At 39.0% G+C, this 15,112-nt stretch overlaps 1 protein-coding gene across 16 annotated transcripts in view; it reads right to left on the reverse strand.

Moving 5' to 3' along the window:
• Positions 1 to 1,166: 1,166 nt before the first annotated feature.
• The window catches only part of DOCK9 (dedicator of cytokinesis 9), a 134,902-nt gene continuing 120,956 nt past the window's right edge, over positions 1,167 to 15,112 (reverse strand). For 8 of the 16 annotated variants that reach the window (XM_063126098.1, XM_063126083.1, XM_063126094.1 and 5 more), the window contains 7 exons: positions 14,415 to 14,450; positions 13,456 to 13,602; positions 12,453 to 12,663; positions 7,607 to 7,797; positions 6,969 to 7,069; positions 6,737 to 6,875; positions 1,168 to 2,350 (listed from right to left, as the gene is read on the reverse strand). In XM_063126098.1, coding sequence (XP_062982168.1) covers positions 2,228 to 2,350; positions 6,737 to 6,875; positions 6,969 to 7,069; positions 7,607 to 7,797; positions 12,453 to 12,663; positions 13,456 to 13,602; positions 14,415 to 14,450 — 948 coding nt within the window. In that variant the 3' untranslated portion in view covers positions 1,168 to 2,227. Of the gene's footprint in view, positions 2,351 to 4,191; positions 5,579 to 6,736; positions 6,876 to 6,968; positions 7,070 to 7,606; positions 7,798 to 12,452; positions 12,664 to 13,455; positions 13,603 to 14,414; positions 14,451 to 15,112 lie in introns of those variants that run through there. The other 8 variants (XM_063126096.1, XM_063126095.1, XM_063126093.1 and 5 more) reach the window with 3 other exon arrangements.

Here is a 15,112-nt window from a genome sequence, read left to right on the forward strand (position 1 = left end):
ATTATGGACTGTAGAAAGCTGAACCATGGGAAGGGGAAATCCCACAGTCATCACCCATAGATCCATTTTGCTCTCTAAATTTGCCCATCTCCTGCTTTACACTCTGATTTGGGGGGCAGATCAGGATTTAACACACATGGATCAGTTGCTGTATGCATAGCTTGACTATCAAGGTAAGTTCTAGGCAAGAATGCTTGTCCTCATGTAATGAGGACAACAGCAACACGCTCACTGGCCCCACCTTCCTTGCATCCCTGTTGCCCTCCATGTGTTGAAAAAAGGTCTGCAGATGGAAGTCGTCTGGACTCATGCAGGCTCTCCGTGCATTTTAGAGCCCTGCATGCTCAAGCATCTAAATCACAGGGGAAGCCTACTTAAGTACATCATGCTCCCTGCTGCAGATGTGTGGAAAGTAGTGGTGACAGGTAACAGGGATGCAGCATAGGGGGGCAGACCACCTACTGTGTCCCTGATCTTCCCTCATGCAATTCTAATCATGTGAGGCTTTGAACACCTGGATAGGACTCTAGTGAGACTACATTTGTTTCACATAGTTATTTTTAGCTTGCTTATGTAGCAGATATTTCAGAGATGTAGGAGTCAGTTGAAATCAGAATTATGGAAAATAATTTATATGAAAACAGTGTTTTCTCTGTAAGAGAAGGAATGGAAAGGAACCTCTCGTGCAAGCACTGAGTCATTACTGACTCTTGGAGGGACGCCAGCTTTCGCTGATGTTTTCTTGGCAGGCCTTATAGTGGGGTGGTTTGCCATTGCCTTCCCCAGTCGCAGTTACCTTTCCCCCAGCTAGCTGGGTAGTCATTTTACTGACCTCGGGAGGATGGAAGGCTGAGTCGACCCGAGCCGGCTGCCTGAAACCAGCTTCCGCTGGGATCAAACTCAGGCCGTGGGGAGTGTTTCGGCTGCAGTAACTGCTGCTTTACCGCTCTGCACCACATGATATATACCGGGGTTGGGAACATGTGTTGCTGAGAAGTCAGAGAATATTTCCAAGTTGTATTTAAGAGTATCATTTAATGGAAATTATAATGCATAGCGAAAAAAAACCCTAAATCAAGTATGTTTGTCCTAGAAAGGATCTTGAAATCAATTAATGTCATTTATGAAAATAATGTAATGAGTGATTTTATTGAATTGGATTGCCTTACAGTAGCAAAATAAAATGATCAACTGAACTCAATGTAAGTTAAATCTTTTTCTTTTAATATAGATGTAGTGTATTGTTTACTTACAGCAGGACAGTGATTCCAGTTAAATAAAATTAAAACGCTTTATCTTTCTCCAATATAAAATTATTAATTCATGTCTTAAAACAATATAGCTTTAAATTACATCACCATTTACCACAGTAGTTATCACCACTTATATACTCCATCACTTTGGCAAAAATGATGTATTTTTTAAAAACAGTGCAGAATGTTACAGAAACTGTATACAACCTCATATTGCACTTATTTATATACAATAAACTATAAAAAGAAAATAGAGCATTTACTTGGAATGAACATGAATTTGTCACAATTGTAGAAGGATGAAAGCTGGTATGAATATTAAAAATGTTTAGAAATGCAATACATTTATGTACAGACTTTATGAGCTTTATTAACAAATATGTACATTTCTTGTTACTAGATAGCATTGTAGTGACCTTTGGTTGGATGCAACTGCTTGATCAATTTTAAACTTATATGATCTCCGAAGTGCCCACAAGGTATAAAATGGAGTACAATTGTTAGTCAACAGTACAAAAAAACAACAACTACTTCTACTTATATTAATCCCTCAAATTAGTGCCTGTTTAGTTCAATAGTGCTTGTACTTTATATCAATTTGTATGTGCATACATTGAAGAACACTTTAATGGTTTATGTCTGCAAACCTACATTCCACAACATCTGCCTATAATGTGCCATTGATTTTATAATACCATTCCAAGATCAAAAGAAAGTTCCCCTAAACACTTCTTTGAAGACTGAGAACTTTTAATATTGCCAGCAGAATATAAAAAATATGTGCACCATCAGTATATGTTTTTGAAATCTACCATCTATTATTTCTTTATCCCTGACTGATCCAAAGATCTAAGCATTCTCAATTGTTACAATCTCCGTAGTCCTTTCTCAACTTTGGATTTCATCCTGAGTTTGCAAATGATCAAAAATCCACTTGTGTTCCAAGTTAAAGGTACTTTTCATTTACAAAACACTTATGCAACTGAAGAAGAGCTGGGCATCCCGTGAACTGTTGTGCTTGTTGGTGTCCCACTAATGGCATTGAAAATGTGTAGGGAGTTAGGCATAACACTGGCCTTTTCTTCCACAGCAGTAATCTTAAAGAAAGAAAACACACACATGTTTTTACTCATAGTTGGTGGGAAAAGGCTTCTCAGAACTGTGGGATAACCATGGTCTCTATACCAGCCAAAATGTGAAGAAACCTAACTTTAAATGAAAGCAGCAAATCATTCTTATAGGAAACTAAGCCCAAATACATATTTACTTGGAAGCAATGTTTCATTGATTTAAATGGAATGTATGTCCGGGTAATTTTGATAAGGATAGGGTACAAGTCCCTGCTGACAAAACGTTTAAAAATAGGTCAGGCCTGAAAACCGTATGGATCAATATCATTTTTTTTAACAGCAGTAACAGGATTAAATAAACAAGATAGTGTAGAATAAAGATGCTTAACTATTAACTGGTGCACTATGATATAGGCCTCTTCTTATTTCCTTCAAGGAAATAGATTCCTTTCTTTTCAAAACCAAATTCCTCTATTTGTTTTATAAGTAGGAGCATAACAAAATATTATTTTTTAGAGTATTCAGTTACACAGTAATATGATATGCAATCCATGTTCATATCATGCTAAAGCTAAGCCATAGTTTAGCATGACCAGGAAAGGAGCTAAGCAAATATTGTGCTTGTGCATTCCCACTTCCACCTGGCAAGAAGGAGGAGCTTGGAAGTTTTGGTTGTGTTGACTGGACGAAATGACTGAGGTCAACATTAACTATAGCTTATTTACAACAAGCCAGAGTCAAACAGTGGTTTCTGAACCTAACCATAGTTAAGGTAAACCACAGTTCCAGGCCCAGACAAAATGCAAGTTGTGGATAAGCAAAAGTGGAAATAAGCTTCTGAACTATTCCCAGCTGCATAGGAGCAGGGCAGGGCAGGGGGCTTGCAGCCGCTGTGCACATCATACTAAACCATGGTTTAGCATGACATGCAGCCACAGAATGAGTAAGTACTCAATTTAGAGATTAAAGCAAGAAATCAAGCCTAGCATATTTTATCATGTCTCACTGGAGCAAAAGGCAACACAAAACTAGAAAGAGAAACTAAAAGGTATTACCATCCCAGCTGATCACATTTTCAAAGCAGCATAGGGGGAAAGGGAAGGAAGAAAGAAAGATGGCCATTAAGATTTCTACAAATGTATTAAACCTTTTGAACAGAAAAAATCTTTAATCTCTTTAACATGTATTTAAGAAAGAAGAAATAGGTACTTCAGGTAGTTCAACGAAACTTACATGCTTCAAAAGTACAATACACACTTCAGATATTTAAATAAAATGAACTTCCATACGTATCGCTTAAACTTTCACCTAAGAGTTTCTTCCCCTTATAATTCTATGCGTCTGTAAGAAACACCAGATCTTTAAATTTAAATTAAATCTGTCATGGAATGTTAAACATACAAACAACACATTGTTGAAGCACAGTCATGTCAAAAGCCATTCTTTTAGCCACGCAACCTGTAGTAACTATGTTAACTTGTGATACTTATTACATTATCACATTAAATCATGGGTGTTAAATAGGTAGAATCCACCATGTGGGTTGGTTGGAGCAGTTTCACCTGCCCAGTGCTTTCCCGATTGGGGAGTATGCAGGGCACACAAAGCACTTAGCGATCTGCTCTTCTTCCCAACTGGAAGGGGGAACAGCATGCTAAGTAAGGGGAATTCCTACCGTCATCTTGTATCAGAGGTAACAGCAGGAACTCCTCTCCCCACTAGCCTCCCCACACTCCATTAGTCTCCACGGAGCAGGGGAAGGAGCATGGGATGGGGTGGAGCTTGCAGAGGAAGCCCAAGCCTCTGTGGACCAGATTAGCCCATGGGCCAAAGGTTCCCCATCTATGCTTTAAATTGTTTCATTTTTTAGCCAGACAAGATTGGACAAAGTGAGAGAAAAGGAGAAATGATGCTCATTTTCCATCACAAGGTAAGCTAGGCCACTCCATTTAGATCTAACTCTCTTGTGCTGACTGCTCTGGTTACGTAACATTAGTATTCTTGTAGTTCTATGCAACTGATTTTATAAAAGTCTTTGTATTGTACAAAATATACAGGAAGACGTGAAAGATGATTTAAGGGTAGTCAAATATATTAATTTATAGGAGTTAACAAACCGTAGCAAATCTATTACAAAAACTAACTTTAGATAAAAATAAAAATCAAGATGTAAGTCTTAACTATTTCCTCCATCATCAAACTCATTGCTTACTGGCAATTTTCAGCAAATCATTTAAATTATATATAACCCTAAGGTAATATCTTAAGACAACTTTTATACTTGTGGCAGCATACACAGACCATTGGCAGTATACACAGACCGTTGCTTGAATCCATTTTAATTAGATCTCAGGTCTAGTTTTGGTAAGAAACAGTATTGAATGACCTATGGTGGAAGAAAGGCAGAAAAGAGCAATCCTGTTAATTCTCAAGACCTACATATTCTGTGAAGAATATGTAGGTCCTGAGGGGGGAAATGTTTAAACTGTTGTGTAAAATGTAAACTCAATATATGTAACCTAGCATTGTTGTGATTACAGTGCTTAATAGGGAGATATTAAAAGGTTACCTCTCAGGCCTAACAATTACTTTGTATTTGAGGCCTGCAGCTGATAGCTTGCCACCTGCCAAGAAAGTTTTGTTACCAAAAAATTGTTTTGTTACCAAGGAATTGTTACCAAGGAAGAAGTTATGGACCTTAGCAAGTGTACAGTTAAGTCCAGTTGCTTATATACTGGGTGCAAGATTCAAAAGTCAGGTTGTGATTAATGAACATTCTATTTAGTCTTCTCACTGGCTCATAAATATAGCCCAATAGACTGACAACTAATGGTGTGTTAAAAGGTAATTGGTTAGGGTATAAAAGAACAGTCCCAATACTAGGATCAATCTGGACGGTGGCCAGACAAGGAAGAGTCTGAGGAAGGAGAAGACAGGAGCATAGCCTAAGTGAAGCAGCTGGAGAAGATGTGGAGTTGAAGGCAGAAGTTGTGAGGATCTGCTAGAAGAAACAGTGCTTCTGGTCAGATTGTCACTGGAAGGCTGGTGGCTTCAAGAAGCAGCAAGACTTCAGAAGGAGACAGCTGAGTGACTGCTTCTTTGCTGTGATCTTGACAAAGATTCTTTTTCTCAGGGAGCTGTGAGTCCAATGTGAGACACAACTAAGACACATTTTACAGTTGTATCCTTCCAGTGAGTTCATTGCCAGAGGGAGAAATTCAGATCTAGACCTCCAAGTCATTCTGCATGAACTAACTGGGGTGGAGGAAGAAAAAGGGTAATTGGCAACTGGGTTTTAATAGGGGAGTGGACTAGGATAAGGAAATAGTTAATTTATAAAAGAAATAGTTCCTTTAAAACAAATAACTAGGAAAGCACATTTATAAAATCAAATCTTGACATATAATTGTACATTCTAATACATAAGTAAGTCAAAGAAACCATATCATCATCATCATTTATTATATGGTCACAGACCCAATGAGAAACAGTTTTAACTTTAAATAAATCTCCTTGCCTATTCATCTTGTCTATGCCTATAACCAAGAAAGGACCTTCCTCAGTCTGGCACCCTCCAAATATCTTGGACTGCAACTTCCACAATTCCCAGCAAATGGCCATGCTGGCTGGGAAATATGGGAGTTGCAATCTAACAGATCTGGAGGGTGCCAGGTCGGGGAAGGTTGGCCCAGAAACTTCTACTGAGTGTGTGCTAAGGGTTATACGTCTTTATTAAGCATTGAATGTCTGCAGTGGAAAATTAAGGGGTGAGAAACTAGGGTACATCTTTATATAATGACACCTGGCTGTCATAAAAGTCGCATAGCGATCCCAATCCTTCACATATCATAGGCAGTGTGGTGGTAAAGTAGAACGAATTCTTCTGCACTGGACGTGGTCTGGATTGACTCTACAATTTGGGGGAACAGAGATGTAGTGATTCTATTGTTACTTGCCAGAAGCCAGTGATGGATGATTAGTGTTTCTTTCTTCTGTTTTTAGGTTGATTTCATTATATGTTTTTACTACTGTCTGTATATAAACCACCCTGGGACTCCCTTTTTTGTTATGAAAACAAAAACATTCTACCTTGAAGGCAACCTAAAAAATACTTAAACTAAAATAAAATAATGAAGGACAGAGTAGCAATTACCCAAAACAAACAAACAATTCCAATAAAATCAAGTGCAAGTAGAAATGAGAAACTGGTTAATTTTTCTTGACTGGACATTCCATCTTAAAGGACTGATGCATAACTGGAGAAGAGTTCTGTAAAGAATACATTTAGAGGTGCTTCTTTGAATTAAATGTTTGAACAATATGAAATTCAAGGGAAAAAATTAGTAAAAGTTCTTCTTTAACCTAATATTACCGAGGATACCCTGAATGAAATACTTAAAATTTCGTACATACTTGTTCATGCATAATTTCAGAAAGTTCTTTTGCCATTTCTCTGTAGTTAGCCTTCAATTCTTCTTGATATTCTATCTGATCTTCTTTTATAAGCTGCTCATTTATTTCTAGGGCCTGCCCACAAGCTTCAACAAACTGTCTGAAATTGTAATCAAGTAGAACAAAATGTCTAAGAATTATTCAAATTATCAGGCTCCCAATAAGCAACATAAGCAACATTTAGACTGCTCACCTGAACAGTTCCTTCAGTAACTTTACTTTATTGTCTGGATACCTTTTGGTGTTTGTATCATCCAGGAAAGCTCTGGCATATGCTAATGGCCCAGCATTAACCTAAAAGAATATGAACAGTTATTAATGTATGTTTCCCCATTGCAATTTCTGAAAAACATGTGTTAATTAGTTTATGCCTCTCACCCATGGAAGAAAGAAACTGCATGCCAGTGACAGTTAAATGCTTTTCTAACTAGACAGAAGCAGGCATTATTCGTCACATTATTAAGAGAAAAAACATATCTATTTCTGTAGCTGGTGGGGAGGCATGTATGTATCAGGGAGCCTTCTCCATGTGCACAGGGCTCTCCTTGCAATTTAGAATGGCAGGAGGAATAATACCTGGACAATACCAACAAACAAAGGTGCTTCTTATGAACTAAGATCAAAAGTCATTGAGTTGTGACACTCAAGTAAATGGGAAGCTGAATCCAGGTGTCATATGTCAAAGTCTCCCAAAGTCTTATTCGCTGGACATAGTTGGCTCTGCATATAATTTAATCAGTGGCAGGGGCAAAAAATAGAATTCCGAAAGAAGGAAGATTAGGCAGTTTAAGATAAGGGAAATCTCCATCATAAGCAATGGAATCACCATACCTGGACACTGACACTGCCTTGCAGCTTTAGCTGAAGTTTGATCATGTCTACTTCAGCTGATGAACAAACTTGCCGGAACTCTGCAACCTTCTTACTCATTTCATCAATGGCTACTTCAATTGGGTTTAAATCTGTATGATGTTGATACATTATGGGAATCCGCTTTTTTACATAAGGGAAACAATGTATAGCTAGGGGGGAAAAACAGGCAACAATGGAATTCTGATTATGTGATTAACAACCACCAAGTAATTTTTGCAAAATTAAGAAACGGGTAATTTAATGCTTTTTATATTAGAAACAAAGTAACCTTGTGATGCAATACACATATGTGGTTCAATATTAAAATCAGCTTTAGTAGCATAATTCTTTGGGGCCGTGTGCTCTTTTTGTCCAGTAAATGGCATGCATGCCTCTGGAAAAAATACTTTAGGGGAGGGGATACTCAGCCCAAAGCTAGGTCTGATTCCTTTTATTCTGTGGGAACAAGGATAGTGCTGCCAGTAGGTACTGTGAGCGAAGCGCTAGCTAATGAAAGGTATGTACTCCCGGATAAGGACAATCTGTCAGGAAAGGCCCAGCAGTGTGGATAAAACTTTCAAACATATTAAGCACAGTTCCTTTTATTCCTTCCTAATAGTTTTCCCTTTAGCCCAACTTCAGCTGGTGTTGCACCTGTACTTGGTAGAGTCAGACCTGGCATTGTCCTACATGCATTAGTTATAAACATATTCTTGTGTGGGGCTTCCCTTGAAAGCCACTTGGAACCTTTTAATTGCAGAATTCTGCCACCAATCTCTTCAGTGGGGCAAAATGCTGGGATAATGTGACTCCTGTATCAACTGCCCTGGCTGCCAGTTTTCCAAGTACAATTCCAGATGTTGGTTATTACCTTTAAAGCCCAAAACAGTTTGGAACCAACTATCTGAAGGACCATCTCCTCCCACGAGAATCTGCCTATCCTTTAAATTCAGTTATCATGAACTTCTTGAGTGAGAGCCACTGCCGTCTCAGACAGGACTGGTGGCAACACACAAAAGGGCTTTCTCAGTGGCCGTGCTTCATATGTGGAACTGCCTGCCCCGAGAGGCTGTGTCTCTACATTTCCACCAGTGAAGATAAATACGTTAAAACAAGCTTTGGATTTGCTGATGCTTATTTTCAACTTATTTCTTGTATTAGCTCTTTTTGTTGTTGTTCTTGATGCTGCTTTTTGTCTGGCAATCATGTTTTAATGATTTTTCACTATTGCAATGTCAAAGGAAAAAAGAGGCAATTTATTGCTGAATTTTGGTGCCACTGCTAAAATTCAGTAGCAAATCACCACTTTTCCCCTTTGCGCTAGTGTTGCTTTACACTAGCACAATATCACTGATGCTAACACTGCACCCCATTGGATACTGCCCCCTGTTATTTTTATTGTTTTGTCTGTTTTTTAATACTTTGTTAGTGGTTTTGAGGTAAAAATGTTTCAATAAATAAATAATCAACTTGTTATCTAAAAAACAAAGATGACAGCATTATTTTCTCCACCTCGTTTCTTGCAGGGGAAAACACAGCATGCTAGCTATTAGCATCAATAGTTGTTCACATGCAGTATCTGTCTTTCACCTAATGACTGTAAAATTCCAGGTACAAAGAATAACTGTGATTCAGCAGGTAAAATAACTATACTCTGGCCTTGACTTATTAGTGAACAAATATAAGGCAATTGAGAGGCAATAAAAATCACGTGTTTAAGTAAAGCTTTATATATAAATTACAATTTCCCTGGGCACAACAGTCCAAACCCAGTTCAGGAAGTGGTGAAGGAAATACAAAACCCAGCCAAAGCCTTGACCCTAAGATAAGGAGGTCTCACATGCTGCGTGCACATCAAAATTGGTTTTTAAAACACAAGGAAGGGAATGATGTGGCCTTTTTCACATGGAACCAAACTACAAGAGATGCTTCAAGGCTCAGAATATCCCCCAATTCTTTCCTTTGCAGTCGACTAGGAAGGCATTCAGAGATAGGCAATAATAACTCAGGGCATCTGGGAGGACTGCTGTGCCTTACTGCCAAACATGGTCCTGTTCTAGCCCTCCAGGGCAGGATGCAGCTTCTTATTTTGGCAATGGGCATCCATGTTGGGTGTCCACAGCCAACAGACTGGATAGTTTTTATAATGGTACTACCACACATTCATGCAGAGCACCATTAAGAGATGGTCAACATTTTTCCCCGCCTCCCTGCCTTGGTCAGAGTGAAGATGTGGGAGTGAGCAGCACAGTGGACATCATGAAATTTCCTCTTCTATTACTTCACTTCTTTCTAATCTTTGAGCACTGCCAAACAACAGGGGTGTGACTACTGCAATGCACTCTGTGTTGGGCTGTCTTTGAAGAAGATTTGGAAGCTGCAGCTTGTGCACAATGCAGCATCCAGATTTATTGTGGGATCCAGCAGGTCTGATCATATAACATCAATTCTGGTCTATTTATACCGGCTACCTGTATATTTCCAAGCCCAATTCAAGGTGCCGGTTTGGACCTAAAAAGCCTTCTATGGTTTGGGACTGCAATACCTGATGAAGCATCTCTCCCAGTATAAACCTACCTATATGCTACTATCTTCGTCTGAGGCCCTCCTCTGCGGGAGGTTCAGAAAAAGGCAACAAGGGATAGGGCCTTCTTGGTGGTGGCCCTGATTGTGGAACACTCTCCCCACTGAGGTCTGCCTGACACCAACATGGTCATCATTTCTCCCAGCCATTTGACAGCATGTGATAAGATTTTTAATGGGGCCTGGTACTTTTATTGTTGTTTGTGTAAAATTGTGTTATAGTTTTAAATGTAAATAGCCTCGTGTGGCGCAGAGTGGTAAAGCAGCAGTTTCTGCAGCCGAAACTCTCCCCACAGCCTGAATTCGATCCCAGCAGAAGCTGGTTCTCAGGCAGCCGGCTCGGGTCGACTCAGCCTTCCATCCTCCCGAGGTCGGTAAAATGAGTACCCAGTTAGCTGGGGGAAAGGTAATAACGGCCGGGGAAGACAACGGCAAACCACCCTGCTATAAGGCCTGCCAAGAAAACGTCAGCGAAAGCTGGCATCCCTCCAAGAGTCAGTAATGACTCAGTGCTTGCACGAGAGGTTCCTTTCCTTTCTTTCCTTTAAATGTAAACGGTTTTATATTACATTTTATATTGTATTTTAATGGTTTTAATCTTTGTAAACCGCCCAGAGAGTACTAGCTATTGGGTGGTATAGAAAAGTAATAAATGAATGAATGAGCGTGAGTGAGAATGAAAGAGAACATTTTATTTTGATTTTCTTATGTCTTGGACTGAGTCTGGAAGGAGGAAAGAGGCACTATAGGTGCCAGCACGGTCAGGTATGTTGCTTTACTTCGTGAAGTGCCTTCACTATTTATTTTTTAAAGAAAATAAAATGTTTAAACAAAATGTTCTTTTGTACACTAGTGCCCTGGGTGAGTTGGAGCAACTGTGGGGATGTGTCTCCAAACACTTTTCAATTTAATTTCATTGTTTTCATCAATGTTTTCTCTTAACCCCCTATTTTTCCCCTTTCCTGCTGGATTGAAAAACCTGGGTTCAAAGGACTGCTTTTGCGTTTTCCTGCATTGATTTTCTCCCCATCCCAACCCTCTGCTATGCAGTTCTGATTATCTTTTAAGTTGCCTCAGTTTCCTATGCAATGTTTCCTTTACGGCAACAGAGAAATATGGAATAAAAAGATTGCTGAAAAACTGGACATTCTATGCTTCTGAAAGCTCTGGGGCCAAATTCCTTGTTCAAGGAATGGGGTGTCCAACTGAAAGTCAGGTGGGGAAGAGAGCTGTAATGGATGGTGGAGGCTACACACCATTTCTCCAAGCACAGAATCAAGGTGTAACAGCACCCAACTATTTTGAAACACGATTTTAGAACTAATTTAGATGGTATTTACGTGTCCTTAGGGTCTTTGCAAGGGAGGAGGAGGTGGAGATAACTAGATCTGGTTTCACTTCCTCCCCTCAGTGCAACCCTTTCACACACAATCTGCTATACCACAAGTCCCAATGGGAACCAGCCAACAATACTTATTGGGGAGCTATGGCCAATCTCAGCCCAGGTCCCTGGTGAGTGTGCCTGTAATAATACAAATATTTCTAAATAATGATAATCATATTAATACATTACTTTTAAACAACATTTACATCTTCAAGAGGTTGTTGTTGTTTATTCGTTCAGTCGTTTCCGACTCTTCGTGACTTCATGGACCAGCCCACGCCAGAGCTTTCTGTCGGCTGTTGCCACCCCTTTCTCTAACTTGGCTAGTATTCATATTTTCTCCTTAAGGTGCTTTGTCAAAGAAAACAACAAATGCCTAAGACTGTTATATATTTTGTGGTGGAAAGGGGTGTGTGATGGAAGGGGTGTGTGACAATCTTAATAGACACTATTACTAATGTATTAAGACAGGACATACATTTAGGGATGGGGAGAAATTTGTTTGGTCTGCACGTTTAAGAGACACAATCTAATTCAGCAGTTCTTGACTCAGAAATTTCTTATGTGAAACTGACACGGGACTGGAATACCTATATATGTTTCAAAATAATACAGCTCCTTTAAGATGAAAGCTATTTGCTAATTACCTGCCAAACCATGTTATGAACTGGTATCATTTAAAACATGCAGCATTAACAAAGACACAGACTCTTCTGAGGCTTTTTTGGATTAAAAGAAAGCACACAATATATAACTCAGTAAAAGGAATCAGGTTTTAGTGAATAGCGTCAAAAGGGAGCAGGGCGAAGAGAGAGAGAAAGTACTGTCATGGAGGAAGTATGACTTTTTATCTAGTACCTGTAAGAATGGTGCGTCGTTTGCATTGCTCCTCTACCTCACCTCGTCTTTTACCCAACTGAGTAAATGGCATCTCAAACATAAAGCGACGAATGTTGTGATTTCTTTCAAACTCTGTTTTTCTCTCCTGTAATTCCTTTTCCTCAAAGTATGGAACTACGTGCGTAACTTGAATATAGGCATATTTTGAATCCAAATCCTTAGAATTTACCTTAAAAGAATTGAAGAGAATAACATTCTCAACTATGAATACATGCAATTTAGTAAACTGATCCTCACTAATAAAAACTTAAACTGTCATAACACTTTCAATAACAAAATTAGTAGTGTATGCAACCAAGGCATTCATATAGCACTGACCCATTCTTTCTACAGCTGACTACTCAAACTTATGATAATCTGTGAAACCGCATTTTACTCTGCTTAAGTTCTGCCAAGCTAGAGAGGTAATTTCAAGTTGAGCTCATGCCAGCCCCTACCCTTGAGTAATATTGACCTGGTTCACAAACACAACAACCCACCATGGCTGATCACCCATAGTGGGTTGTTGTGTTGTGCAAACTCATTGTGTTTCGGCAGGGTGGCTTATTTTTCATGAACACCCTGATAACCTATGGCTTGTTTCAGAGATGTTGATAGCCATGGTGGCCTGTTGTATTGTCCAAATCTGGCAGGACAATTTTGTTGCAGTTTGTCAGGAATGGCTACAGAGTTGGCCAGCCAGAGTGGCAAAAATTGAGGTATGGGCTGAGGGGACTCTGGGGAGCAGAGGGAAACAAGCCATGGGAAGCCTGATCATCTGTCGCGTTAGCAAGCAAACAATTATTATTCACAGAGTGTCTTAGCATGATGTGCAAACCCTCTCATTGTGTGCATAGATTTCGAAATCTGTAGTGATGAACTTAATTTGTTTGTAATTATTCAGATAATTCTTTAGTTTTAGTTAAGATATGTTTCCAAATTAATATACAATCTATTTCTATATTTATGTCTTCAATCCTACTTTGCCAGAATCCTGGATCATCCTGACATTTTCAGATCCAAATTTATCTGAGTAGAGTTTTTGTAGCCTCTGGGAAATCTCTGAAAGAGGTGTGAGTTTAGGCTCCTTGTAAATATATTCTTTCCCATCTTCATCTTCAAAGAATCCCTTTGGGGGAAAAAGAGATACGTAAAACAGTTAGAATCTGATGAGATTAATGACCAGTACTTAAAGCAAGGTCAATGTAAAATGCCAAGGTAGAAGCAAAAAAAGAAAAGCGCTCTTGAAGAATCAAGAAGAGTAAAACAGCTATTACAGTATGGGTGCATTGGAAATGGAAGCACACAAGGTTATTAGGGGATGCTGTAAATTACATGAGATGTCAGCATTAATGTTTTGAGGGACATCCTTCTTTTTCCACACTATTTTTCATATGCCTGTTTCACATGCCAATATGCTAGCACTCTCCAAAACAACACCGCTGTTATTTTGAACCACATATAGCAAAGGGTTCTATACAACTAAATCATATAGTATAATGGAAACCAACCCTTATCTAGATTTTGGCTGAGGAGCGGGGTATAAGTATGATAAATAAATAAATAAATAAATAAATAAATAATAATAGATCAATTTTAATTTAATCCTATGCTATTTTTTTTTAGGAAAATGTACATATATCAGTGTTCACACATTAGATAGCTTATTTACTTTGAAGCCCAGAGCACAATCAAAATAGGGTCCATGGAAGGTGAAACAGGTGTCTGCTTTCATACAAAAAACCAGATCTGAGTTAATGTTTTAAGTTTCAAAAATAAATATTCTTATCTGAAAATGAAATGGATGCTGTAGTGCAAGGAACACAACATAGCATGTATAAAATGCAGACTAGACTGACAAAAATACCCACATCAAACTAAGCTTATATGCAGTAATTTTTTACTGCATTGCTTGCTTTGGAAAGCAGTTTCTGTAATTACCTCCACATCTGTTTCACTGTCTGTAAACTGGTATTGCTATAGCCATAAGAGACAACAGAATAAATGGAATGTTATATTACTCAAATTATACAATTCAGTGCCCTCTATATAGCCGATCAATTTTCTATTAAATCTAAAACTGACTTTCCTCTATTGAATACACACACACACACACACACACACACACACACTCATTCACTTTATTTAGCTAAAATGGAATCATCTATAAAGACTCAGTTCAGACAACACATTTCTCAACGATGGTTTTAGAACTCCACGGTGGAGTTTTTACACCACCGTTGAGAAATGTGCTGTCTGGCAGGAAAACTAAGCAACGGTGGAGTTTTTTTGGGAAACACTCCACACAGAATAGCCATGCTGTGATTAGGAGAGTTCCTGCACAACCATTGTGTTGTGTGGCAGGCTCCATGGAGATTTCCGTTGTGTTGCATTGACTTTTTCTACTGGCTACAGAGTTCCCTGGCAAGAGTGATGAAAGGAGTGAGTACCGCTCTAGGAGAGCCACCGGGATTGTTTTTTTGCATCAATGACTGATGAGATACTATAGGGAGGACCGGGGGAAGAGAGAGGGCAGAGGAACTGTCAATCAAACATCGTGATGAATTTTGGTCAGCTGCATGGTAGCCCACAGTCACACAATGGTGGAGTTAGAACATATTGTGTGGGGAGTACCCCCT

Source organism: Elgaria multicarinata, chromosome 5 (assembly GCF_023053635.1).
Source record: "Elgaria multicarinata webbii isolate HBS135686 ecotype San Diego chromosome 5, rElgMul1.1.pri, whole genome shotgun sequence".
In the NCBI taxonomy this organism is placed as follows: domain Eukaryota; kingdom Metazoa; phylum Chordata; class Lepidosauria; order Squamata; family Anguidae; genus Elgaria; species Elgaria multicarinata.